The sequence below is a fragment of the Onychomys torridus genome, chromosome 7 (assembly GCF_903995425.1).
Source record: "Onychomys torridus chromosome 7, mOncTor1.1, whole genome shotgun sequence".
NCBI classification, from domain to species: domain Eukaryota; kingdom Metazoa; phylum Chordata; class Mammalia; order Rodentia; family Cricetidae; genus Onychomys; species Onychomys torridus.
Genome location: NC_050449.1, coordinates 70,627,330 through 70,653,782, shown reverse-complemented (window position 1 = coordinate 70,653,782; position 26,453 = coordinate 70,627,330). Strand labels below are relative to the sequence as shown.

At 39.8% G+C, this 26,453-nt stretch overlaps 1 protein-coding gene across 26 annotated transcripts in view; it reads left to right on the top strand.

Annotated features, from left to right (window-relative positions):
- Positions 1–26,453, top strand: part of LOC118587711 (muscular LMNA interacting protein) — a 228,472-nt gene that overhangs the window by 63,826 nt on the left and 138,193 nt on the right. For 22 of the 26 annotated variants that reach the window (XM_036193746.1, XM_036193744.1, XM_036193743.1 and 19 more), the window contains exon 1: positions 24,252–24,351. The exons of 3 other annotated variants lie outside the window; for them this stretch is intronic. In XM_036193746.1, coding sequence (XP_036049639.1) covers positions 24,307–24,351 — 45 coding nt within the window. In that variant the 5' untranslated portion in view covers positions 24,252–24,306. Of the gene's footprint in view, positions 1–24,168; positions 24,352–26,453 lie in introns of those variants that run through there. One more of the 26 variants, XM_036193730.1, reaches the window with a different exon arrangement.

Genomic DNA, 26,453 nt, shown 5'->3' with positions numbered 1-26,453 from the left:
CCTGGAACTCACTCGGTAGCCCAGGCTGGCTTCAAACTCACAGAGATCCGCCTGGTTCTGCCTCCCAAGTGCTGGGATTAAAGGTGTACACCACCAATGCCCGGCTGGCCATTCAGCTTTTTATCACACTGATCACAACAATACATTTTCACATAGTGTACAAATATTCCACAACACTTATGCATGATGCCAGCCCCCTGGCACCTGTGAGGAGAATAGCACTGAAAAACATTGCATCATAGTGGTTAATATCACAGTACTACATAGCCTGAAAGACCTGGACTGTGCCACACCTATCATTTGCCTAGTGTAAGACCTTGGGGAAGGTGAATTTACTCTTATCGAACATTAGCATTTTCCCTTTGAAATATGGAGAATGTAGTGTTCAGCTCATGGTTTCTATGAAGACCGACTGAGAAGGCACTCAGAGATATATTTTTTTTCATACAGTGAGCAGTAGGTGCATGTTAGCTTGAATTTCATGTTCAATATTCCATTGTGATCATCATTGCTGTTACTGGTGAAATCAGAATTCAGTGGGGGGATGTTTCAAGATAGCAGGTTTCTCATTTATAGCTAGGATACAGGTAAACAAAAGCAATCCATGAGATTAAGGAGTGAAAACCAGCAGGGCGAGTCTGAACAGTTTTGAAAGCACAGCTGCAGTATTCTGTGAGAAGCCTTCAACTTGCCAAGTGTTGATCCTTTCTTTTGAAAAGGTCATTGTGTAAGGAGCTGCCATCAGCACTTACCCTCTCACAAGCCTCTATTCATGTCCATTTTCTTATTCACACTTCCAGAGTGCCAGCCTCTGAGCCAAGCCTTTCCCCGGAAGAGGCATTGGATAAGTGAACCAAATTTCACCTTGTTTTATGTAGATGTCTGCAAGTCCATGATGCTTTGGAATTCTAAAGAAGAAATTTTTAGGCTGTATTCCAGGCCCTCTGTGCTCCCTTCTAGATCTCTCATCACAGTCTAAGTTCTACAGCTTAGCTTCCGTTACTGCATCCTACAAACTGAGCTTTTGAAAATGTTCTAGAGACACACTGTACTTTTCAGCCTTCATCTTCCCATATGATTGTCTATTCCTTGGCTGTGCAATATAACTTAACCTCAAGGCTATAAATACTCCTTGTGTCTTGTCCACACCATTTATATCTGCATACTTCGTATTTGAATATTAGACTTATGTTTAACTCCTCATTTAGCCTTTTTTTCTTGGACACCTGAATGATCTCTCTAACCTAACACATCCAAAATTAAACTCTAATATGTTCTTACCTTAATTCACTTGCCATGAATATATATGTAAAATTTTAGTTCACCTTTTATCTTAATAACCTTTTGTATTAATGGGACAAAAGGTTAGACCAAAGAACTTGGGGAAGGCAGACTTTCTTTTAGCCCTTCTTGTAAGGGTGCAGTCCCTGTGGTGGGCAAGGTGCTGCAGCAGGAGCTTTGAGGCAGGTGGTCACATTGCATCTGTTGTCAGGAGGCAGAGAGAGATGGACACCGAGGCTGAGTTCCCTTTTCATTTTTGTTCAGTCCAGGACCCCAGCCCATGGCTTGGTGGTGCTGCCCACATTTTGGGTCTGTCATTTCACATCAATTAATTTAATATAGAAACTCCCTATAGTTGCCCATTACTGTTAACACAGGATCTCGCACAGTGTCTGGAATTGGGCTAGTGTTCAATCAGTATTTATTGAACAAACTGCACGTAGTGAATGCAGCTGAAAAGACAGAAGGAAGGAATTGTTTTCAGAAGGTCCTTACAAATATGCCCAATCTCCTTATGGCCTAGAACTTTATCATTTCTGAGCCTGTGAGGAAAGAACATGCAGAGGAGTTAGAGAATTACCCTAAGTTTTTAAACTGCAGAGGAAGTGGAAGTTTCAAATTTATTGCAACTAGATTTGGGTTTGTAAGAAAAGATATTTTATATACTTTTGGGGAAAATACATTTTCTTTAATTTTTTAAAAATTCCTCTACTGTGTGAGACCCTGGCCTTGTGTCAGGAAATCTGTTCCCAGTAGGAAGTGGCCTGTCTGCATGTTCTGAAGTCTGCTTGGGGGACATGTGCAAAGGAGAACACCTGCATAGGTTGAACTTGCTAGTCACCTCTGCTTAGGAGCTGCATTTCCACTAAGAGCTTGTGGAAAAGGCCATTTTCACCTTGCGTTAGTTCCAAGATGAAAATGCAACATGTTTAGGATAATGTATTTTCTGCCCTTTACATGTTTAGTTTAAGCAATGTGGCTTAAGAATGGAGGTAAAATAATTTGTTTTCTCCAAAGAAAATATAAGGGAGTGAGAGGTATGTGTGTGTGTGTGTGTGTGTGTGTGTGTGTGTGTGTGTGTGTGTGTGTACATATGTATATATTTTCTCTAGATGCTATAATTTGAATTCTTTCGAAACTGCCATTGTAATTTAGTTGATGTCTTAGCATCCAGGAAAGGTGGAGCCTTTAACAGATAGTTGGGTTGTAAGGACTGCACTGTCACAGCAGATTAAGTCACTCCAGTGTAAGTGGGCTTGGATAGGTTTGGCCTTCATGCCTTTCTTGTCTCACTCAAGTAAGTCCCCTTCTTCTGGTGGATTATGGCACAGCAAGAAGGCCCTTACCAGATTGTCTTTCCAGCCTTTCCGTCTGAGTCAGATAAGTATTTGTTGTTAGTAACTTACCCAAGTCTGTGGTTTTGTTATAGCAGCTTCAAATAGACCAAGACACTGAGATTCTGTGGTAGATAAGACAGTCTTGTTGCCAGCGTTGACAGAGAAAATAATGTAATGGACCCTGATACAGATGTCACCCATTGCCTCTCTTCTTAGCTCATCCTTTTGATTATGGAGGCAGCAGAGAATGAGTTCCCCAAAGCATGCCTACGCCTGGGTATTGGAATAGACTGGGCCTCAGCATTATTGGGCTTTGTTTTCCAGTTACTATTGACCCAGAAACATTTATTAATGTTTATTTTATTTATTAACCCAGAAGAATTAGCTACTGTTCTTGAATAGATTAAATTACACTGGATGTAGTGGATTCATAACTCATAAGCACATTCACACTCTTATTCCCACATTCTAATTTTTCACTTATATACATATTTTACATAGTACATTCATGAAGAAGTATGTACATATTGAAAAAAATTCATAAAGTGGAAGAATGAGATCATATTATTTTATTGATGTGTACATAGAGCTGGGAGACCATTCTCTGTGTAAGCCATTGAACACACCGATCACAGCTTGAACATCCTCTGTGCTCAGACTCAGGCAGAAACTCACTTTTCAGTGTTTCATAGATACTTAGGTGCTTTGTAAGTCTTCACCATGGCAGAGGACACTGATTCACAACAAGGAATTTTATCCGTCTTTCCAAATGAGCACACATTCTTGTGGATTATAAGTCAGTAATTTAAAGCATTCTTTTGTATTAAAAAATATATGGAGAAATTGAAGTACACGGGGGAGGCAACATGGAAAAACAGAAAATTAAAATTTACAGTTAATTATGGCAGATTTTAAAGACATAGATTGTGTTGCAATAGCAAAAGTATAACATAAACATCTTTATTTTCAGAGAAGCCATCTTTTTTTCTCTAGTGGGCATTCAATGAATACAGGAGCAAGGGATTAAAAGACATAAGTGAATTTGTAGAGACTTTCCATATAGAGGCATGTTGAATCATGCAACTTAATTTTAAAAGCTAAAGGTCCCTTGAACATAGTAATCGGTCAATAAGGCTGGAATATTTCTGTTCAGGATGTGAATACCACTGGGACCTGTATTGGCTGACCTTAAATCTTGAACTATCTGTTACTGCATTTTACCTTATTGATGGTGTGTCCCAAGGTCACAGGATGATTTTTTTTGTGTGCGTGTGTAAGATTCAAGTCCATATCTTTTAACAGGTAGAAATTTTTTGAGTATGTATTTGTTTTTAGCAATGTCAGGAGAGTGGAATGGCCTGGGTGTTAGGATAGGCCTGTTTCTGTGTTTGGCTTACATAGTACAGCTCTGACTCTGAGACCGTCCCTCCTACAAAATGCTTCTACCTGGTCTTTTGAGTCCCACAGGAATAAGCATCAAACTATATCCCAAAAATAAACTGTAATTTCCCATAATACCAAAAATACTTGGAGAATTTGATGAAGTCTGAATTAAGCCCGATATTGAGTTTATTTCCTTAAAATTTGCACTGATCATACTTCATTATATTCTTAAACTATCTTGTTTGAACTGCTGTGGAACTTAAATATTCTCAAAATTGTGATGTGATGTTGTAAAAAGACTAGGCTGACAATATAGTCTCTGGAGGAAGTTGGGTTTAAGCCAGTGCCTTATCTTCAGTCCTGAACTGAACCTGCTCACAGCATGAAGATCCTCCAGGGCCCACAAACACCACCACAAAGAGTCTTCCTACTCATCTTTGCTGACAGTACCTTCCTTCTCTCAAACTACCTTGTTCCTAACTTGGAAGTATTCTCCTTAGAAAAAAGTAAAATGAATAGAATGACCCATCCATTTAAATGTATTTTCTCCATTATTTTTTTGTTTCTTGTGTTTACAGAAACACAAGCAAGTGTTCTCAAACTCTGTTGATCATCAGAGGAAATCTGATTCTTGCCTGTGTTCAGCTTTTGCCTCAACCTTTCCATTGGTGGTAATCTTCCTTAGCCCTTAAAGCAGAAAATGATCAAGAAAGCACAGTACAGAGTATCAGCATCTCATGATGGTGTATTAGATATATGTGTTGTGTTCTACACAATAGCTATATTACAGATACCGACTCTTAGAGTCTCTTAGATTAAAAAGGACTCAGAAGATGACATCTCCCACTTCTCCCCAGCCTCTAGTTCTTACATTCTTTCTGCCTCAGTTTTGATGGTCTTCAAATCTTGGCAGGGTGTAGGGGATAATGGGGAAGGGTATATGTGGGGAGAGCTGTGGTCAGATAGGGGACTGGGAAGTAAGGATGTTGGAGGACTGTGGAATGGGAAGACTGGTTTATAATAAAACAAAAGAAAAAGACATGAGGTTTTGAGGAGACATGTTTAGGAGATATGGGGAAAGCTGGAGGAGGGAAATGGAGGTGGATATATCACATTTCATTGTACACTTGTGTGAAATTCACAAGAATAAGGAAAAATTGGATTCATACACATGCACATACATATACATGCATACACACATACAACTCACCCCCAACTGTTTAATTAAAGAAAACTAAAAACAAAACAAAACCAGAAAGACAAAATAACCAGTCCTTTTGTCTCCGTAACAGGGTGATTGTCAACCTTAATCTTGATCTTCTGTTTAAAATAGTTTACTTTTACTTTTGAGTCAGAACAGCTTCTTTTGCCCATTAAAATAATGCAGTTTAGATCTGGAAGGTCTCCTATAGGCTCATGGTTTAAATTCGATCCCCTCCTGGTGGCGATATACTGGAGACAGTAGGCTGGGCTCAGCTTTTAATGGTTACATTTGCTCCTTGTTCAAGGTTGCTATCCTGAAGCCAGGAGTCAAAATAGACATTTTCTTCCTTCTGCTGCTTGTGAGGTATTTTGTCACAGCAACACAGAAGTAAGTAGTTACAGACATTATTAGTCTTTTCAGCATCAAGACAACCTTCCATTTGCAGCTGTCCCACAGTACTGAAGATTGAACCCCAAGCTTCTCAGCTGCTATGAAAGCACCCTACCACAGAACTACATCCTTATCCCAAGGCAGTCATCATGACTCTGACATGGCAGCTGTATAGGAAGCAGTTGCCACCAAGTACTGAGCACTAGTGGTGTGCAGGGGGCTCTCTGTGTATGTGTTTACATGTGTTTGATAGAAAGAGTCCCCACACGTACTCCCACACACCTAATGTAGGAGCTTCTGGCATGCATGCCCTTGAAATTCATAAGTAGTCCTCAGATTCCAAGTCAGGTATTCAGGGGATGATCTATAATTTTGCTCAGCATAATTGAATTTTATGTGTTTGTGCAAATCAAATTTCAGCATTGTTTCAATAACTTTTGTGTCTTCCTCCCTCCCTCCCTCCCTCCCTCCCTCCCTCCCTCCCTCCCTCCCTCTTTCCCTTGCTTTCTTTTTGAATAGTGTTCTATACTATTTCAAAACTATAGCATTATTGAAAGTTTAGGCTATATCTTTGTTTTGTTGGGACTCTCCTGTGTGTCAATGGATGTCTCAAAATATGCCTATTTTCTACCCTCTAAATGCCAGGTACATAACTCTTCCCTTTTTGGAGACAAATCAAAATGTCTTCTGGCATTGCTAAATGTACCATGGGGGGAAAATCTCCCATGATTAGAAGACTCTTTGATGATGAGTGAAAGTTGAGCCATCATAATTCATCATATAGAAAATACCTGTATTTTTTATAGATAGTCTATTATACTTTGTGATTTATTCCTAAGAACCCGTTCCTGTTTGCAGAATTACAAAATTGATTTACTTTATTTTTTTTTCTTTTTTTGTTTTTTCGAGACAGGGTTTCTCTGTGTAGCTTTGCACCTTTCCTGGATCTCACTCTGTAGCCCAGGCTGGCCTCAAACTCACAGAGATCCACCTGCCTCTGCCTCCCGAGTGCTGGGATTAAAGACATGCGCCCAGCTATTTTTGTTTTTTAAAGTACTTATTGATATGGTAAATGAAGTAGTATAAAATTTCTATTGCTTTTAAGGAAAGAAATTTGACCCATAGGGCCCCTTTAATCTCTTTAATCTTTGAACTGAACACTATCAACTTTTTCTGTTTAATATAAATGCACTCGCTTGATGTAAGCATTCTTCTTTATTGACAAGAATTATTCAGCATTTGAGTGTGTGATGAAATGAAAAGTGGGAACAGACTTTTTAAGGAATATGGACAGAAGACTGTTAGGATTAATCTTGCTTGTAAGACAAGAGGAAAGATAGGTTTTCAAAAACTCATAGAGTTCCAGACAAATGATCACATTCCACCCAGTGAAATACAACCATCACCCTCCTGCAGTGGGGACCCTGCACTGACTTGATCTTCTGAGTTGGGAGCCTTTAGGGGCTCAGCCTCTTCTACTAGGATAATTCTTGCAGTTGTCCAGCTCTTAGGTCTACAGTTACAACTCTTCTAACTATAGATGTTATCTATGGTTTCAGAACATGTAAAGGTTCAACATATTTCAGTTTTTTTTTAATTTTGTCTCACATTTTTGTACTTAACTGCTTTTATGATTTCTAATTCTTCAGTTCTCAGAGTTCTTTCTCTAGCCATCATGCTTGGTGGCATCTGAGCCTGTGTTTCTGAATGCATACCCATCAAGATAGTGTTCAGAAGAGAAATTGCAGCTAAGTGAAGCATTGATAATTTGTCAGCCCGGAACTTCTTTACATGACTTTATCGGGATCCAGACTCAAATACCCAAGAGAGGGCTAAGAATAGAGTGGGGTCCAGCTTCAGAAGGGGCTTCTCCAGCTGGTTTTCCTGTTATATGCATTGGCTGAACTCTTGGGTTTCTAGACTGAAGCAGAATCAAAGAAAAGGGACTAGTTCTTTTGCATGGATAGTTTTGCAAGCTAGTTGAGTGCAATTTTAAGGTGAATCATAATTATAGGCCTACTAATAGCATAGACTATATTCTTCAAATGGATGTAAGAAGTGGTGGAGTTTGTGCTTTTTTATACATGTTGGTGTACTATGGTTCTCTAAAGGAATAGAACTAATCAGGTGAATATATAGGATGCCTCAGCAATTCCCAATATGCTCCTGGAGTCTGGGAGGATTCCTAGAGAGCTGTTGGTTTTCTGTTTACACTGGAATCTTGAAAGTGTAGGTTCTAGCACCAGTGAAAGAATGCCTTAAATGCTGCAGCAGCTGGATAGATGAACTTGCCAGTGAGTGAGGATGAGCAAGTGAAAGCAAAGGCTCCCTTCTTCCATAGCCTTTTATGTGGGCTGCCACTGGAAGGTGTGGTTTAAATTTTAGAGTCTTCCCACTTAAATAATCCAATAAGAAATACTTCACAACTATGCCTAGCTTCTTGAGTTTTAGTTTATTTCTGATGTGGTCAAGAGGAGTCACCAGAATGATTGATATTGAATCATTTCAAAATAATGTAATATTTGATGTCATAAACATGTTTAATCTTACTGTTCTATTAGTAGTTAAGAAAGTAATGCTATGAAAATCAGGTGAGTTTTGTAGAACTTTGTTAAATAGTATTTTTCTTATCCAATTATATTTAAATATATACATATGAAGTTATATGTACTTTCAATATATCAAAAATAATATTATAACGGTACAATAATAGAAATACAAATACCATTGCAATAGAGTTACTATAGTAACAAAATGACTTTCCAAGTAATCGCACATCATGGCATGGTGGAGGAGGTTTGTGGTCAGTATGGCTCCTTTTACCTCTGTAATTTCAGAGTATGGACTGAATGCTTTCGTTGCAGTGAGGGGGAGTTATAGAGGTACTGAATCTCAAAGAATTCTTGGATCATCTGCTCCAGTAGTTTTCAAACTTAAGAATCACAAGCAAAGAGTGTGTGTTTTGACAGAACTCTGGAATAGCCTCCAAAATAGAACTTATTCAAATATTTTCTAATGAATTTGGTCCTATTCTGCTTTCTAGTTAAAATAAGTTTATGAGAATGTTTTCTGGCTGTGCTTTCCTTACAGTGAGATGAGTCACTGTAATGGCAGTGGTGCAGTTCATAGAATGCTCACTATTTGACCCTTCACAGGAACATTTGCCAAGTCCTGAGAATCATTTAATGAGCTACTTATGAGTCCTAGCACATAAAAACCTAAAAAGAAAAGGAGTTGCTACTTACTCCATGACAGTGGTGACTTAGATGGCAAGATGATACCGATGATGTTGGTCACGAACCTAATACATTATGGAGGTGTTAATAATGATAGTGTTGACAGTAGTAACAAAAATATAAATGAAAGTCATTTATTCCTTGGAGTACAAGCTTTGGATTATTTTCTCTTTTTGTAGAAGCAACTTTTTATATGGCCAGGATAACACACAGTTAATAATTTTCCTTTGGCTTATTATCAAAATTCCTTCTGAGGATCTGAAAACTGCAGTGAGATAGAAGAGATCTTGATGTTTAAGGCCTAGTCACTGAGTGTTGGGAACTACTTCAAAGGATGCTTTGGCCTGCTTCTTGTGAACATCTGCATAATGAAGCCTCCCATCTCATTGTCTCTCTCTATTTTTTTTATGTTGGAGCATTTTCACTTTTTCAGTTCCCTTAGATCCTATCAGCAGTGTCCATTGGAGCCTTCACCTATGTGAGGCTTGATGATGAGTTCTGGACATTTTCTTCGACCCTGATACTCTTCCAGGAAATATATTTGCCTTGTTTCTGGAATTTTAAAAAACACATTTCCAAAGATCAAACAAAGAATTTTTGGCCTACACCAACAAGAGTTCTTATTAACTGATAATTTTTGCTATGTCTGTGGCCTAAAAATATATGCCTTGTTTCTGCCACCCATGGACTCTGAATGTATCTTAAAGTAAATTGGATTCACTCAGAAACTTAGCATCCGTTTCTTCTCTCAGTTATAAATTCACAAAGAGATCTGTCTCTCCTTTTAAAGTGGTTTCCCTAGCAACAGAACCACCCTGAAATGATCAGAGTAGTTTGTCATTTTTGAAGTCTGACTTCCTGACAAAGCCACCTGACTCAGGGGGATGAGGAAAACATCATCTAAACACAAACACTTCCAAAACATGCCAATGGTGAGTTACAGATGGAAAGTACACTGAGGTGACGCCTCTGTAGATCACATGTTAGCCCCCATCAGCACCACCCTCCTCCACCAACTGGCAAAGGGAACTATCTCTTGAAGTATCTATCTTTGTAGCAGAAAACAGATGGGGGTGATTCTTAAAGTGGATCAATTACCATAAAGATGTATTCTAGGCAGCAGTGGGTAGATAGGAGGGAAGACAGCAGCAGGCACATGAAGTGAGCTCACTGTGTGATGGCTCAACCTTGCTTATTTATCTCCAGGCTAAAATAAACACGCTGGTCACCAAAGACACATCATGGGAACACAGACACTGGTCTTACAGAAAGGGAAAAAAATGAGAACAACCTGGGCCTTATTGAGTTCCCAGACTGCCTTTTCATTTGTTTTACTTCCTTTACAATGGTACAAATAAGAATATTCTGTGTGTATCCCTGGCCCTCCCCCAATACTGCATTGATGTGTTATTTTCCAGTGATCAGTCAGAACCGCATTCATTTTGGGTTTCCTTTCTTTCTGCAATCCTATTCCAGCTCTTATAACTAGAACACAATGGAAAGGATGTAGAGTAACTGGTATGGGAAGATGGGTACAGTAAATCTCTCTGCTTTTTTTAAATATAGTTCTCTTCTACCCATGAACAAAAGCGAGAAAAAGATTTATAAACCTTATTGAAAACGTTGAGATCTATAGTGGCCCCCAAATGGGCTTCTAGTCAAAGATGACTGAAGAACAGAGTGGATGCCCCAAATGGGGGCTCATCGAAGTTCTCCTAATGAGTTTGCACTATTGTTATAAGATGAATGACTGAAAAATGAGCAGCAGCATTATCCTGCTTGCTGGCATTCAGAGTGTGTTTGGAGGTCCTAGCAGCATCCAGCACGGTGGCAAGCATCTACAGTCTTACCCGATAAAAACCAAACAAAGCATGTCTGAACAGCAAGGCTCTTAACTTTTGTGCTGTGCTCTGAGTGCCCATTGCTGGGAGTAGAGGAAAATTCCTTGAAGGAGTTTTTTTGTTTTTTGTTTTTTCTTATAAAGAAACTTTTGGATACCTTTGTTGATGTGCAAGGGGATTAATTTCCTGAACTCGATACAGATCATATTTCTTAAGTTAGTTATAGAAGAGACTAAAATGAAGTGTTCTGTAAATATTCAGCAAGAATAAATTATATGTAGGCTTAATATTAAAACTAATATTTTGGAAAGTGAGTCTAGATACTATGGTAGTCACAAAGACAAGGAACACAGTTCCTTTTTGAGAAAGATCTTGCTGTTGAACCAATACAATGCAGGATATAGTTGGAAGTTTCTACCTGATGCTTCTTTGGGGATGCTTCCACTGCAGAATGATACTTTGCTGAGTTCAACAGTATCCCTGTGTAGCCCATGCCAGGTAAACCATTGACTACTTTGGCTGGTTACCATATGCTTTCATTTGGCAATGCTTCAAACCAGCACATGTTAAGAGATATATCCATTAGGGAAATCTTAAGTTCCCTGCTCAGGTGGATCTGCATTCCAATTCATTTTTTCCTTTGTCCCTCTCTGTTTCTGTCCCCTTGTAATGGTTAATCTTAACTGTCTACTTGATTGGATTAAGAACCTCTAGGAGATTAGTAAAGTGCACTTTGGGGGATCCTGGGAATATGTTTATGAAGGTATTTGAAGAGAGGATTAGATCACAAGGGCTCTTTCTTGCCTAATGAACAGATTCATCTATGGATTTATCCTCAATATGATGACATTATTGGAGATGGTGAAAAGTAGGAAGTCTTCAGGGACTAGATCTTGCTCAGGTTAATTCTTTTGTGTTTCCTATTTCCCAATGGAATGGACAATTCTCTGCCATAAGCTTCTATCATTGTGATGTTCTGCCCATGTACATGGGGGCAAGGGACCAGAGGCTATGTTCTCTGAAATTTGGCACTAAGCCCTTTAAATCTGTGGCTTAGGTCTTTGGGTTACAACAATGCAAAAGCAAGTCATGTCCCCCATCCGCTCATCTGCATTGATTTACTCCTCAGAAATAACTGGCATCCTGAACATGTCTTGGCTTTTGTTCTTGCATACATGGCTATTAAGTAATTCCAGAGATGAGATGGTTCTCTGGGGATTACTGGTGAGGAGGGACAGAATACACATGCCACAGTGCATTCACAAAAGAGGAAGGTGTTTAATCAGTTAAAAATCTGAGTGGCCTCCACACATACATGATTTAATTTAGTAGAATAAGGTAGGAAAATGAACGATAAAAATCGGCGCTAGTGGTGGCGCTGGTTACCAGTGGAAAAGTCATGAGCCACAGCCATGACTAACAGAGTTACAGAGAGCTTTATTAGGAGAGAAAGGGAGAGAGAGGAAGCAGGGGAGCCAGGCCTGGGGGGAGGGAGCAGAGCAGAGCAGGGAGCAGAGAGCAGAGAACAAAAAGAGAGTGTGGGGGTCTGAGTCAGGCTTTTTAAGGTGCAGATTGTGACCACTCTGCTAAGAAGTCTCCAGCGCCTGCTGGTGACATAAAACGCAAGAGAGCTGCACATGTGTGGGAGTGAGGGCAGGATCCTAACAGACAGTGTTAGAAGTGCCAAGGCAAGAGAGCAGAGGCAGTCAGAGAACACAGTGAAGCTATGAGAAGACTCTCCTGGCTGGACACACGTCTGCATAGTCGGCAGCAGTTAGAAATCAAACTATTGTTAACTACCTTCAGATTAGCTATGGGTATAGATAGCAGAGAAAACGATTTACTTCTCTTTCCTATTAAATGATTGAAGTTCTGGCATAATCAGTTCTGAGTTGGGTTTTTTTTTTTTGTGGTTTCATCATTCTGTTATCTCTAGAGCGAAGTCCTGTACTTAGGATCTAAAAAGGCTGTTGGACCTCTAGACACCACAACCAAATTCAAGATTCTAGAATGCAGGGTGAGATACAGACAGGCATACCATGTCATTTTAAAGAAGCTTGCTTCAAATCATGTCTCAGTGGTTATAACTTGGCCACAGGGCCCTACATATGCTCATCAGGGTAGCTGCAGGATATAACCTTCACATGAGGCAGCAATATTCACATCTTAAAATAATTGTTTTAAAATTGCACCTAAAATGTAATCTACTGTTGTGTATGATGAAAATATAAAAGTTAAAGCATGGTGTTTTAAACCAGAAGGTGACAACAATATATTCCTTGAAATCACAGAGAAATTATATGTGTGTTGAATGTCAAAAGACTAGTTCTGTCTCATGGGAGATCATTACTAATCATCTAAGATATATGACATGTTTCCCATGTACCAGACACTGTGCCACACTTTGTCGTTGTACTTGACAGAGCTTATGATACCATTTTTATGAATGACCTATTATAGCAGATAAATAAATAGAGGTTTTGAAAAGTGAAGAAAATTGATCAAAGTCACAAAACTCATGCCCTTCTAGAAAAGCCATGCCCTTTTAGAAAACTCATGCCCTTCTGGCCCCCCCCCCTTGCATTGTGGTGTTCATTTGAGGGTCCACAGGTGACATCTCACACAAGAAAAGCTGGGGGTCAGGGCAGATTGGGAAGTCAGGGTGGACTGAGAGATTCAGCCAGTTCTCTTACGTGTTGGAACTATGAGAGAAGAACATTCGAGGTCAAGGAGAAAAGAACTCTAAAGATGGAAGCAGGTTGGGAGCATGCCAACATTGTCTCTGGGAGGAAGGGACCCAGCAGAGTCCCTGGAAGAAAAGCAAAGAGGGAAATGTCAGGGAGGTCCAGAAGAAAGACTTCTGAAGAGGAAAAAGGTTGAAATCACCCACAGCCCAGAGTTTTACAAAAGCAGGAAAAAGCCAATGGATTGAGTAATGGAAGGATCTATATTGATTACCATTAGAGTGGGATCAAAGGTTCTGTTGGAATCTGTGTGGTAACTATAATACTAATAACAGCTGACAAGGGAGAGAATGAGAAGGGAATGCTGTGGACCAGGTGCTGTTCTGTGGGCTTGCTTGCATAGGGACACAGCCCTGTGGTATCACTTCTCTGACCATCTGTGTTACAGGTGGGAACAGTGAGCAGGGAGGCAGTAGCCTGTCCCAGGTCACACTGCTCTTCACTGACAGTGCTTACTGCTCAATTCTTGCTTATGACTCTAGTAAAATGGATACAATTTTTGTTGCCATTGTTGTTTTTTCTCTTGCCTTTCTGTTTTGGTGTAGGATGTTGACCTCAGGGTTTAGTGAGACATATTATAGACTGTTACTGAGCTGTGCTCCAATTAAGGGCTTCTGTGGTTTTTTGTTGTTTGTTTTTGTTTTTTCCAGAGCTGAGGACCGAACCCAAGTGCTCTACCACTGAGCTAAATCCCCAACCCCTGTTTTTATTTTTTGTAAAAGGATGGAAAAAATTCCATAGATTTCCCCCCAAGATGTAATAATATTGGGTGCATTTTCACAAGAAATATTATATGTATTTACTGATCACTTATTCTTCCCTTAAATAAAATGTCTTAAAGAGAAATATATTTTGATCTGTTTTTCCTGCACCAGTCTTTCAAGGCTATATAACTATTATTTTAAAAATTTTAAATGCCCAAGGTTCCAAACAGCCAGCTCATGCACTAAGGACAGGTCGTGGTCCCACTGCCTGGATGCCTCCCAAACAGTTCAAGCTATTCAATTGTCTCACTTATCCAGAGGGCCTGCTCCAGCTGGGGGCTCCACAACCTTTGGTTCATAATTCATGTGCTTCCATTCATTTGGCTATTTGTCCCTGTGCTTTTCCAATCTTGGTCTCAACAATTCACACTCTTACAGTCCCTCCTCTTTCTCCACTAGGTTTAAATGAATCCCCAGGGGAGTCTTGGCCCTGGAGGAGATAGGAATGGAGGGGAGAGCCTGGGGGAAAGGTGGAGGCGGGAGTGGGGAGGACAGGGGAACCCATGGCTGATGTGTAAAATTAAAACACAAATATAATAAAAAAAAGAAAAAAAATAATTTAAATGAAATTCTAAATTCTTTTGGAAAATAATGGATTTTTATGAGTAAGCTTATTAAGACAATTCAAATGATACATTTTGGATCACAGTAAATGTCTCTGAAAATAAAGAAGGCATTTTATCGTTAGAGGAAAACATTTTACCAACTCTGCACCACAACAGTGCTCTTTTGTGTTTTGAATTCCTTCATGCCTACAGATTGCTCAACTGAATGTCATTAGGACCTCTAGAACTTATTTACACATATTTGAAAGCTCCCCCATCTCCTACACAGTCATGCTGATAGGAGAAACCTACCATGTGTGTATAGTTGGGCATGATACAGCAAGGGCAGCTATTGGAATCTGAGGTTCATATATTGCTGTTCCACATCCCTGGCTTTTCTCAGACAACCAGATCAACACCATAATGCACTTTCAAAAGACCGGTAAGAACTTCCTAAAATCTTTTCACCATGATCATTGCAGGTATATATTTTTTAATAAAATAATATAATTGAGTTAAAAAAAAAGCTGTTTCTTTTAAAACTTTATGTATTAAATTTGGTAATAATTAAAATCATAGGATTTGAAATCAATTGGTTTGCCTTGTTGCCTTACCAATCAGTGGAATCATAAGTCAGGCTAAAGTCTTTTCTACACAGACTTATAAAGGCAAAGATATCAAAGCAAGAAAAATCAATAGAGATTGATTTGGAAATAAAGAGAAATCAAAACAGTGATTTTTAAAAGAAATGCACTTTGTGATATATTCAGTACCAATGTTTTGATTATGTCATGAAAATGTTCTTGCTTTTACTATGCTCTCAATGTTAAATTGCTAGTTGATTGGGAAACTGTTACATCATAGAGCAACAGCAACAAGTGTATTCCACAGCTGAATACTTATTGCATGAGGCTCATGTTAGGAACACCTTGTGTCTGTTTTTATTTAATTCTTACAGAAGTCCTAAGAGTTAAAAAACCCTCATTTGTTTTTGGAAATGAAGAGGCCATTGTCATCCATTTTTAACAATGACTTTGTTTTCACTTGTGGGCTAGGTTAATGTGTAGAGGGCCCCCTTTTTTTTCTCCCCAGGTGAGATGGTTGCTCTTTCAGTCCTTTTACGTTGTATGAAATACCTTTAAGCAATGTTATTCTGTTTGCTTGGAACTTTTCCTTTTCATATAGTACTTTTATTACTTCATTGTATACCCTGAAGAATCTAAGTAAAACATTTTCTTATGCCATCTTCTGTTTTACATCTTGCTATCTCGCCTTTGAAATATCATCTCTTTCTGATGTAGGCGACTGTCTATCCTCTAACATGGCTTGGGAGAGACAAGAGATTGGCAGAGGGGTGTTCAGTTACACCTTCATCTGATTTACACCAACTAGTGAGTCCTGGGGGAGAAGTTCACCTCATGTCTTCTGGTCCTTAACTGCTGACACACAACACTTATGTTTCTTAGCTTTCTTTGAGGTAAATACACACTGTACACTCACTCAGCAATAAAGGACATCCTCTAAGCCTGGGCACCAGGGGCAGAGTAACAACCCAAAGAGTCATCATTGACTCTGCCTCTATAGAAGCCTGCCTGACTTTTGTTTCCCAGAATGCTTTTTAAGCTTCAAGAACGTGCTGGCTAATCATGGCTACAAGATGCAAGGACACTTCTGTGTTTAAAATAAAACCCAAAGCTAAGGCCATCCTGGTGTAACTTGATTTACGTGCAAGTTCGCACATATCTGATCTGGTTCATTGTTTACAAATGCACATATCTTCATGCAAAACAAAATTTCGGTGTAAATGGTGATTCTTAGAATTTGCTTTTCTACTTCAGAGTAAAAAACATTAAGGACAGAAAAAAGGAAATTATATAAATAATAAACATACAAATGTGCTGATTGTATCAATTAGAGGTTTTTACTAAACCTCATGTGTTTTTTTCCTGAAAGAAAGAGAAGATAGTATTGATTGGGTTGCCACTGTGTGTAGAGTAATTGCTAGGGGCTTAAATGTCATCTCACTTAATGTTCACAGATATCCTATGAGGTTTGAGACTTTTTAATGATCATTTTATAAGTAAAGGAGTGAAAGTTCATGGAATTCAACTAATTCGTGGAAGATCAGTAGTTAATAATAGATTAATTTAGGATTTGAGTCTGATTCTGAACATCATTCTTTCCATTAGCACAGTTAATAAATTGGTGAAATGAAACGTCAATGTAGAGATCACATATTACCTTTGGTTTACTCTTTATTTTAATTTTATGTGCATGGGTGTTTTGCCTGTATATATGTCTGTGTATCGTGTGCATGCCTGGTGCCTTCTGAGGCCAGAAAAGGGGGTTAGAGTCTTAGGAACTGGTGTTACAGACGTTTTTTGAGCCGTTGTGTGGATGCTGAGAATTGAACCCAGACCTTCTGGAAGAGCAGCCAGTGTGCCCTTAACCTCTGTGTCATCTCTTCAGCCCTACCATAGATATATATTTTAAGATAAATGTTATTTGCTAAGAACTTTGGTAACTGACCATGTTGCACTTCCTACATCTGAAAGCTGTGTTTAATGGCTTTGGAACTCTTACCAATGACAATGAAGTTTTATCCTGGGGTAAGCTCTTCTGTACTTTAAAGATGTGCTTCAAAACATACATTACTTTTATAGCTAGGATTAAACATGCAGACACTAAATGTAACATCTATGAATGGTCTATATAGTCCTATGAACCGATAGTTATACTTTAACTACTAGGGGTTTAAGAAAAATATTCGTCTGAGCTCAATTCTCCTGGGTAGGAACCATGTTACAGACCAAATCCTCACAGTTATGGTGCTGTAATTTATCATGTTCTGTCACCTTCCTTATCATTGTTCTGTAAGTGAGCATGTCTAAGATAGGCTTCAGAAACAAGGAACAAAAGAAAGACAGTTTGACCCTGGCTTCTGGCAGGCAGGTGCAAGTGCAAACCCTTGCATGTGTGCTGGTCAGCAAGGCCTTTAATCTTCTCTACACCCATTTTTCTTTCTTGTCTCGTTAACATAATTCTCTTGATGCCTTGTGAGAAACATAACAGATGAAGCATTGAGTACCAAGAGCAATCTCATAAAGCTCACTAAGTGGCATGTCTATGTTTTATATGTAGAGTGAAATCTGGTCTCTGGATAAGAGTTTGAGTTGGCCAGCATGTAAGACCATAGCTGCCAAGGAGCTCTGGTTTTGAGCAGGGAAGCTTTCCCTAGCTTTCTTCATGCCCTGGGCCCTTCGCACATACCACTTTGATGACGATTCCTTTCCTGTGTTCTTAAAACACCAAAAAGTTTGGCACTTGGCGTGGGTTATGTTTTGTGCTGTGTCTTCAAAGTGAAAAAAGAAAATATGGTGCTTAACTCCTGTACTCAGCAGACACTGAGGTTCTTTAAGTAGATACCTCTGGATCTACATGAATACATTCCATCACTCATGTAATAAACGTGTGTTGGACTTTGGAAGTGACAAGCACTATTTTAGGTGCTAGGGACATCTGGGAACAAAACAGAGACATTTCCATTGTCTTGTGATGTCTGAACAGGGGAACCAGATTCTTAAGAATTCTGAAGCTGGGTAGTGGTGGTGCACACCTTTAATCCCAGCACTCGGGAGGCAGAGGCAGGTGGATCTCTGTGAGTTTGAGGCCAGCCTGGTCTATAGATCCAGGTAAGGCACCAAAACTACACAGAGAAACCCTGTCTCAAAACAAAACAAAACAAAACAAAACAAAAACAAAACAAAAACAAAAACAGAATTTGCTGTCTGGAATAAAATGTAGGATAGTGAGTTCATGGTGAGAAGGGAGTGTACAGCAGGAGGCTTCTCAGGACCTAGGCTGTCAGGGAACCCTTAAGGTATGTGTTTAGAAAGAGTGACCTGTGTCAGAAATCGATACTCTCATGACATACATAAACATTTGCCACATAATCCAAGTTACTGAAAGCTTAGCAGAGAGAAGAGATGTATCTGGGGAGAAGCTTGTGGGAAGAATTCTAAGCCAAGCATGTAGGACCTTAGACATTCATCCTACTCTATTTAAAAATCTCTCCTTCTCTCCTTCCTTCCACCTGTGTGTGAGTGTGTCCACACACATGCCATGGTACATAGGTGGAGGTCAGAGGACAATCTTGGCTGTCAGAAACAATGTTGATAAATAGATTTAGCAGGGAGAGAGCTCACTACGTGTTCCATGTGGAGAAATGGTTCTTACCACTGGGCTCTTCTTTTAAATTCTTCTGTGGATGAGTCATATTTGTTTCATCTGAATATCTATTACATCAAAAACTCAGGTGTAGCTAGAGAGTTTTCTCTCGGGGTCCCGCCAAGCCCCAGCAGTCCAACAGCCCACTTATAAAATAAACACACAGACACTTATATTATTTAAACTGTTTGGCCTAATGGCTCAGGCTTCTTGCTAACTGTTCTTATATCTTAAATCAACCCATTTCTATTAATCTATAAGTAGTCACATGCCTCGTGGCTTACCGGTACCTTACATCTCACTTGTCATGGTGGTGGCTGGCAGCGTCTCTCTGCCTCAGCCTTCCACTTCCCAGAATTCTCTTCTCTGCTTGTACCACCTATACTTCCTGCCTGGCTACTGGCCAATCAGTGTTTTATTTATTAACCAATCAAAGCAACACATTTGACATACAGAACATCCCACAGCACTCAGGTGTTGGATTTTGATCAGTGCCTTGAAATCTCTGGTACATTTTAATTAAGGAAGGGTGGTAATATACTTTTTAACTAGGAGGAGGCAGTACAAGAAGCCATAACAGTGATGAGGAATGTAGACACAACCTAATTGCTCAATCTTCACAAAGCCAAGATTGTGTGTTAGTGGGTTCTCCCAGGCTGTGGAGATGACATTGCACTTTGCTCGAAACATCGTCTACCTGTAGATTGGGTTAATCCTGATTGGGATCATTATTATCAACTGTCACCCCAGAAGAGAATAATCCACACTCTTAGTATTTCTCATCATCAGAAGGGTAAAATCATCCAGGATGGAGACAGAATAACTGTGTGCTAATGTTGATGTCCAGAGACAGGACCAGAGAATGCAAAAACCAAGAGTGATGCTTCACCGTGCCATCTGAGACCAATTTCATGTGCAGCCTCAATTCAGCACCTTACTCTTTTCTCTCCTTTCCTTTACTCATCTTGATGTCATGTGTGAAAGCATCTTCTTCCTGAGACTATAGCCCTTGTTTGTGATGTCACTTGTGAAGGCATTTCCTTCTTAAGGTGATGCACCAGGTTGGTGGTAGGGTGTGTGTCTCCCCGTGTGTAGGACAGTGCATGCCATTCACCAGATGTTTAAGGAGGTAAGTGAATGGAGTGCTACTGTGTGCATGTGACCAAGCACAGAGCCCAAGAATAGACAAATGGATGCCAAAAGGGCTTTGGCAGGTAAATATCTTCAGTCGTAAGTGTCTTGGCCAACTTTCAGTGGGCTCATCTATTCTTCTTCTTCTCCAACTTGATTTTTGTATCAGGAAGAGACATTATTAATTCCATATTATTTATTTTAAAAGTAGTATCTTAAGAATCTCTCATCTAAGAAGAACTGCAGCAATACTTATATAAGAAATGTAAAGGATGTCTGCTTCAGCCATAAGCAGTGCCAGATGCTAAAGAGAGTTTAGGATTGGAGGTGTCTGTTGTGAACATTAATAAACTATAATTTCTTTTGGAGAAAAATTGTCTAGCAGAGTAGTTTTGGTCCTTGGCGGGAGAGAGATCATTGGAACTTTATATTTATAAAAAGCTTGCTCAGCCTGGAAGGAGGGGCTGGACCTGCCTGTACTGAATCTACCAGGTTTAAATGAATCTACCAGGTTTAAATCCCCAGGGGAGTCTTGGCCCTAGAGGAGATGGGAATGGAGGGGAGGGGATGGGGGAAAGGTGAGGTTGGGGGCGGGAGGGGGGAGGACAGGGGAATCCATGGCTGATGTGTAAAATTAAAACACAAATATAATAATAAAAAAATAAAGTAAAAAAAAAAAGTTTATGGTCCATGTAGAGAACCTAAATAGTTCTTGACCAGAGGAGAAACAACTATTAATTGTAGGTGACACTCTACCATTCTCCTCTCCTCAAGTAAATTATAACATTAGGATCTAGAGGGTTTTTCCCCCTTTCATCAGGGGCCCTCATTTTCTGGCCAAGTGAAAATGGTTTCTATAGAGATTATTCTAAACTCATGTACTCTTTAGAGCTATATGTGTAACTAACCAGATGGCTGACAAATGTTGCTGAAATGCATGGCTTTTAAGTTTTTATTTTAAGTAAAAATTGTGACTTCTGGTGCTGAAATAGTCTTAACAGCATGAATTATTTTCTTAATAAAATAATAAAAGAAAATTATTTGAAAAAAGTTGCTAAAAGATACATGAAAATAGCAAAGTCACAGGTTGACTGTTTTCATGTTATCAAGTGCTCCAAGGAAGGCTTTGGAAAGAGCTAAAGACAGAGGCTAAAACATTTCCTTTTCCAAATTTGTGTCTAATGGCTTGCCTTGTTTTATGCTTGGGGAAGAGAATGGGAACAAGGCAAGACCATAGTGGGAAGAACAGAGTGACATATAAGACAAGAGCATTGGAGTTGTCAAATTCATTTGGAATAAATGGAACCATTGACAAAAGACTAGAGATCACTGGCCCAGGATCCACAGACTAGAATCCAGAGATGAGTGTGTCTACAACTCGGTGGTGGTAGGCACTCTTTGAGGTTTTGTTCATTACATAAAAGTATGCATATGCAGCTCTTTATCCTTATTCCATGCTGCAGAAAGTTAAAATACCTGATTTGGTGATCTAGATTTGACATGCTTTTCTGGTTCTATGTGTAATGCAAATCTTAAATGGTCTTATTAGTAAAAAAATACCTGGAGCCAGATATTGGGGTGAATTCCAAAAGCGTCTCTGCTGAACTGCTGTTCAAAACCCTAAAAGCTTAAAAGCCTCTAGTTCCCTGTCCTCATGCCTAATATACCTTTCTGCTTCCTGCCACTTCCTGGGATTAAAGGCATGTGTCTTTCCCAAGTAAGACATGAGATCTCAAGTCCTGGGATTAAAGATGTGTGCTACTGTGCCAGGCTTTGTTTTCAGAGGGATCTCTGCCTCTGGAATGCTAGGAATAAGGGTGTGTGCCTCCACTGTCTGGCCTTGATGTCTAATCTAGTGGCTGTTCTGTTCTCTGACCCCAAATAAGTTTTATTAGGATACACAATATACCACCACACTTAGGAGCCTTTATTCTCACTCGTGTTATTTATAAGGTTAAAAAAACCCATAATGCCACGAGGAGTAATATGCATGGAGTATTGCCTGACACAGGGCTGTGGGCTCCCCAAGCTTAATCTGACTGCAATCCTCTGTGGTACAGTGCTACACTTCTCCACATTTCACAGGTGAGCCGTTCAGAACTGCTCTGAGGTCCTCTGGCCAATGTTCTGACTTGTGTCCCATGTCTTGTGACTGTTCCTGCCACTCTCTTCTCTTGCTGCTCCAACAAGGGCTTCCTTAAAGCTCTTCTACCTGCTAAGTAAGTTCTCCTAAAGCTAGAAGGACACTATTTACCCGTTCCTAGCATAGCCAAATTATTGCAATTAATTCACTGCAAGTATCTGTGATCTAATGAATTTTGAACAGTCAGTAGAATGCCTCTGTGCTGGTTAGTTTTGTCAGCTTGACACAAACTTGCATCACCTGGGAAGAACAAACTTCAACTGGGGAGATGCCTCCATTATATTGTCCTGTAGTGAAGTCTGTGTGGCATTTTCTTGATTGTGTCTTGATATCACAGGGTCCAGTCCGCTATGAGCAGTGCCACCCCTGGACAGGTGGTCCTAGGACATATAAGAAAGTTAGTTACATGGGAGCCTGGAAGCAAGCCGGTAGGCAGAGTTCCCCCATGGTGACTGTCCCGAGTTCCCTCAGTGGTGGACTGCAATCAGGATCTGTGAGCCAAATAAACCTTTCCTCCCCAAGTTGCTTTTGGTCATGGTGTTTATCAGAACAACAAAGAAGCAACACACCAGCAACAGGGCATGACCAGACCAGGAAGCTTGCTGAAAATGCAGGTGCAGAGACTTCATTGCAGAACCCCTCAAACAGAAACTGCAACTCCAAACGTGCCCCAGACGGTGCAGTGTGCAGTGACCTGCAAGAACGATAGGATGGGAGTCCTTTTCAGAACTCTCTTAATTTTCTGTCTTTATTATTTATATACCAGGTTTATATTCTCAGAGAGAATGAAAGGTTTTTGGCATCAGGTACACATTACCTCTTGGGTATCCATTAAGTGTAAATGTCAGAAGATACACGTTTCTGGTGATGTAACAGCACTTACATTGAGAAATTTAGCCCATTTCTAGGTCAAGATGTATTAATATTGTTTGCGATAGCTCTCCCACTTCTTAATAAAATCACTTTGAATAGTTATTGTACCCATGCTTTTCATAAATTCAGGCTTTTGACAATGTTGAAAGTGGTAAATGCTGTAACTGTACATAAAATAAAACCTTCATTCCTTCACATAGCATTCAGTGTATACTCAGCTCCTTCCACACTGCATCTTTCACCACATATGCACACATATAGATAGTAAAGATTTGTAGAAAAATAAACCAATGCTTAGAAAATAGAAATACTCAAAGCTGATGACAACAGCCAATCTAATGAGAAACATTTGCGACTTGTTTGTCAGTAATCAGGACAGCCACCGTCTTCCAGAAACTGGAAGGGAATTTTGTTCTGACAACTATAGGGTAACAAGTTCTATTTTAGAACTATTTTTGTTTAACAGCAAAAATTGAGTCACTTGGATGCTCCTGTATCATTGACTGCTGATCACACACCAAGGACTCATCATTGAAATGACTGACTTCCCCAAAATGATCACTGTGGTTTCCAGTTCTTTATTTAGACACTGTGTTTGCATGTGTTTGTGCCTCTGAATGTTCTCTGCAAGTGTGGCCAACTGATCACCAAGACTGGCAGATGCCAGGCCTTTCAATCAGCTTCTCATTGCTGTACAATCTGGTTTCTCTCTTCCTTTCACAGAATACATAATTGGACTGCATGCATGAGAGGAAAAGAGGGCAAGCACATATAGGTGGCAATTTTTCACTTCCACTGATCCCATTTTAGCAGTCAGTGTGACCTCTTGTGAAGTTCCAAATGTAAAAATTGTCAAAACAAATCTTTGGAGATGAAAAATATCCAACGCAGCGAAGAATCTGCTTCTCCTTCTTTTAGATTCCGCCCCGCAACCTGTGTGTGTGTGTGTGTGTGCTCGCGCACATGCACGCGCGTGCATGTGTGCGTATGCATGTGGATTCATGCGTATGTGTGCATATTCATGTGGGTGCATGCAAGTGTGTGTGTGTGTGTGTGTGTGTGTGTATGCGCGCGTGCGTGTGCCTGTGTTGTTTTAGTAACAGGCTCTCTTCCCACCTCAGTCGTTGGTTTGCTCACTCCCTTATGTGATGAATCAGTGCTTCCAGTACAGGGGCTTCTGAGTGACTTCGGGAACAATTACTTCCAAATGACCTCCTGCATCTTAGCGGGGAGCATTGAGACCTCACCCAAGGTAAAAGGAAGTCTTTGCTTAATGCTTTCAGTAACTTTTAAAGGCACCATGTTCCTGGTATATGCCAGAGGGTGTGAGGGTAAGCTACCCGGGTGCTGATCAATTTGTCTGTGTATCGAAATGAAATGCTATCTACAGTTAGAGAAACGGGCAATCGACGAAGAGAAAACTGTTCATTGGAAGCTAAGGATGCACTTGGCGTAGAGCTAGAATGCTCCCGGCCCCTTTAGTAAGAGGCTAGTGGCTCTCTGTGCTGCGGGTGTCAATATGGGGCTGTGACGGGCAGAGAACTTTTAGGGAAATAGGAGAAACAAAAGCACACAGCCTGAGGCTGAGCAAAGGAGCATGCAGCCTGTAAGGCAGTGGTGAAAACCATTTCTCACATTACTAGCCTGTGTGGTGAGAAGGGGTCAGCCTTACAGATTTGGGGTATTTCAAGCCAAATTTAGGATACTATTTTAATCCGTTTAGTTCTTGTCTCTGTCATTAAAGTAGTTTCCCAGTGATAAGATGTTTAACTGGCATTGGCAGCTGAAAGTGTTAATTGGCAATTAAGAAGTGAATGCCATTAGCTCGCATCTGCTTCTGCTTTGTTGGAAAATGATTTTCGTCACCATAGCGATTCATTTTGGGGCTCTGTTGGATCTGCCACACAGTATGTAGTAAATGGTAAATGGCTTTTTCTCAACCGAACAAGGGAATCAGCAGTGTCTTTTCAAGTGAACCTTAGATTTTTGGTAAGATACAGGTGATAGACAAAGAGGATGAAAGGAGGCCTGTGCTAATTTTGCTCTGCTTCCTTGAAAGTAAATAACAAAGGGTTGCCCCTTCCTGATGTTCTGGGAATATGTAGTGGGACAGAAATTAATCCCCGAATTTAGTTCTATTTAGTAGTAACCCAGGGAGACAAGCCTTTAATCATATATATATATATATATATATATATATATATGTATATATATATATAAAATCATATATAATTGTATATATAATTATATAGCTATAGTCTCATACATATAGGTATATATCTCTTTCTATATATGTATTTGAAACATCATATATTTTTTTAAACTAAAATAAGGAAGTGGAACTGTTTTCCTACATTGGTGAAAACATTTTACGTAGGGTTCAGAGGGTCCCATGGGGACAAAGTAACGATAACATTGAAGGCAACTTCCTTCTTCATCATGGTCATGTTTAGAGATTTTTCTGTTCATTCTTGCACTGGCTCCTCTTTATACTTGGTTCTTGTTTTATTCACTAAAATTATAGTTTCCAACCTTTAAAAAGTCTATAGGCTGTGAAGTATCACTTGTAGAATTGATAAGACAACTTCAACTGGACAGTTGTGTAAGGCATTTGGAGAAGCAAGTTTTGTTCAATGCACATGCTTTAGAAGGTGTGGCTACTTGCTGCTCATTAAATATCTATGGGTTTGTAACCCTGGGGCATTTATGTTGAAGTCTTTCACATAGAACTATTTATTTTCTTTTGGATGGACTTCAGGTAGACCAACACATTTGGTAGGAAAGTGAGGGCAGGTCTAAGCACCTGGACGTAGTAAGGTCACTCCTTTCTTGATTCCTATCGAATTACCATTTTGTCCAAATGAGAAGATAGGATGATTATTTGAATTACTATAGCTACTTTCCCCCCAATGTTGTAGCCAAATACTCGACAAAAAGCAATGTAAGAGAGGAAGGTTTTATTCTGGCTTGTGGTTTGAATGTGTAGTTCAACATGCTCACAGAGGCACAGTAGCCAGAGCATGAGGCAGCCTGTTAAACTGTACCCTCAGTCAGGAAGTAGAAAGAGATGGATGCTGCTGTTGATCTGGCTTCTTTATCTTTCCTTTTGTTTGGAACCCCAGTCCACTGATGATGATGCCCACTCAGGTGCACCCTTCCCTATCAGTCAAGCCTTTCTGGAGGCGCTTTCATAGTCACACCAGCGGTGTGTCTCCTAAAAGATTTCAAAATCCTATCAAATTGATAATGAAGCTCAACCTCTGGATATCCTCAGGGTTATCCTTTTCCCAACTACTCTCCAATCTCAGAAGGTCGATGACAAGATTAGATATGTAAGCAAACCTCCCTAGAATA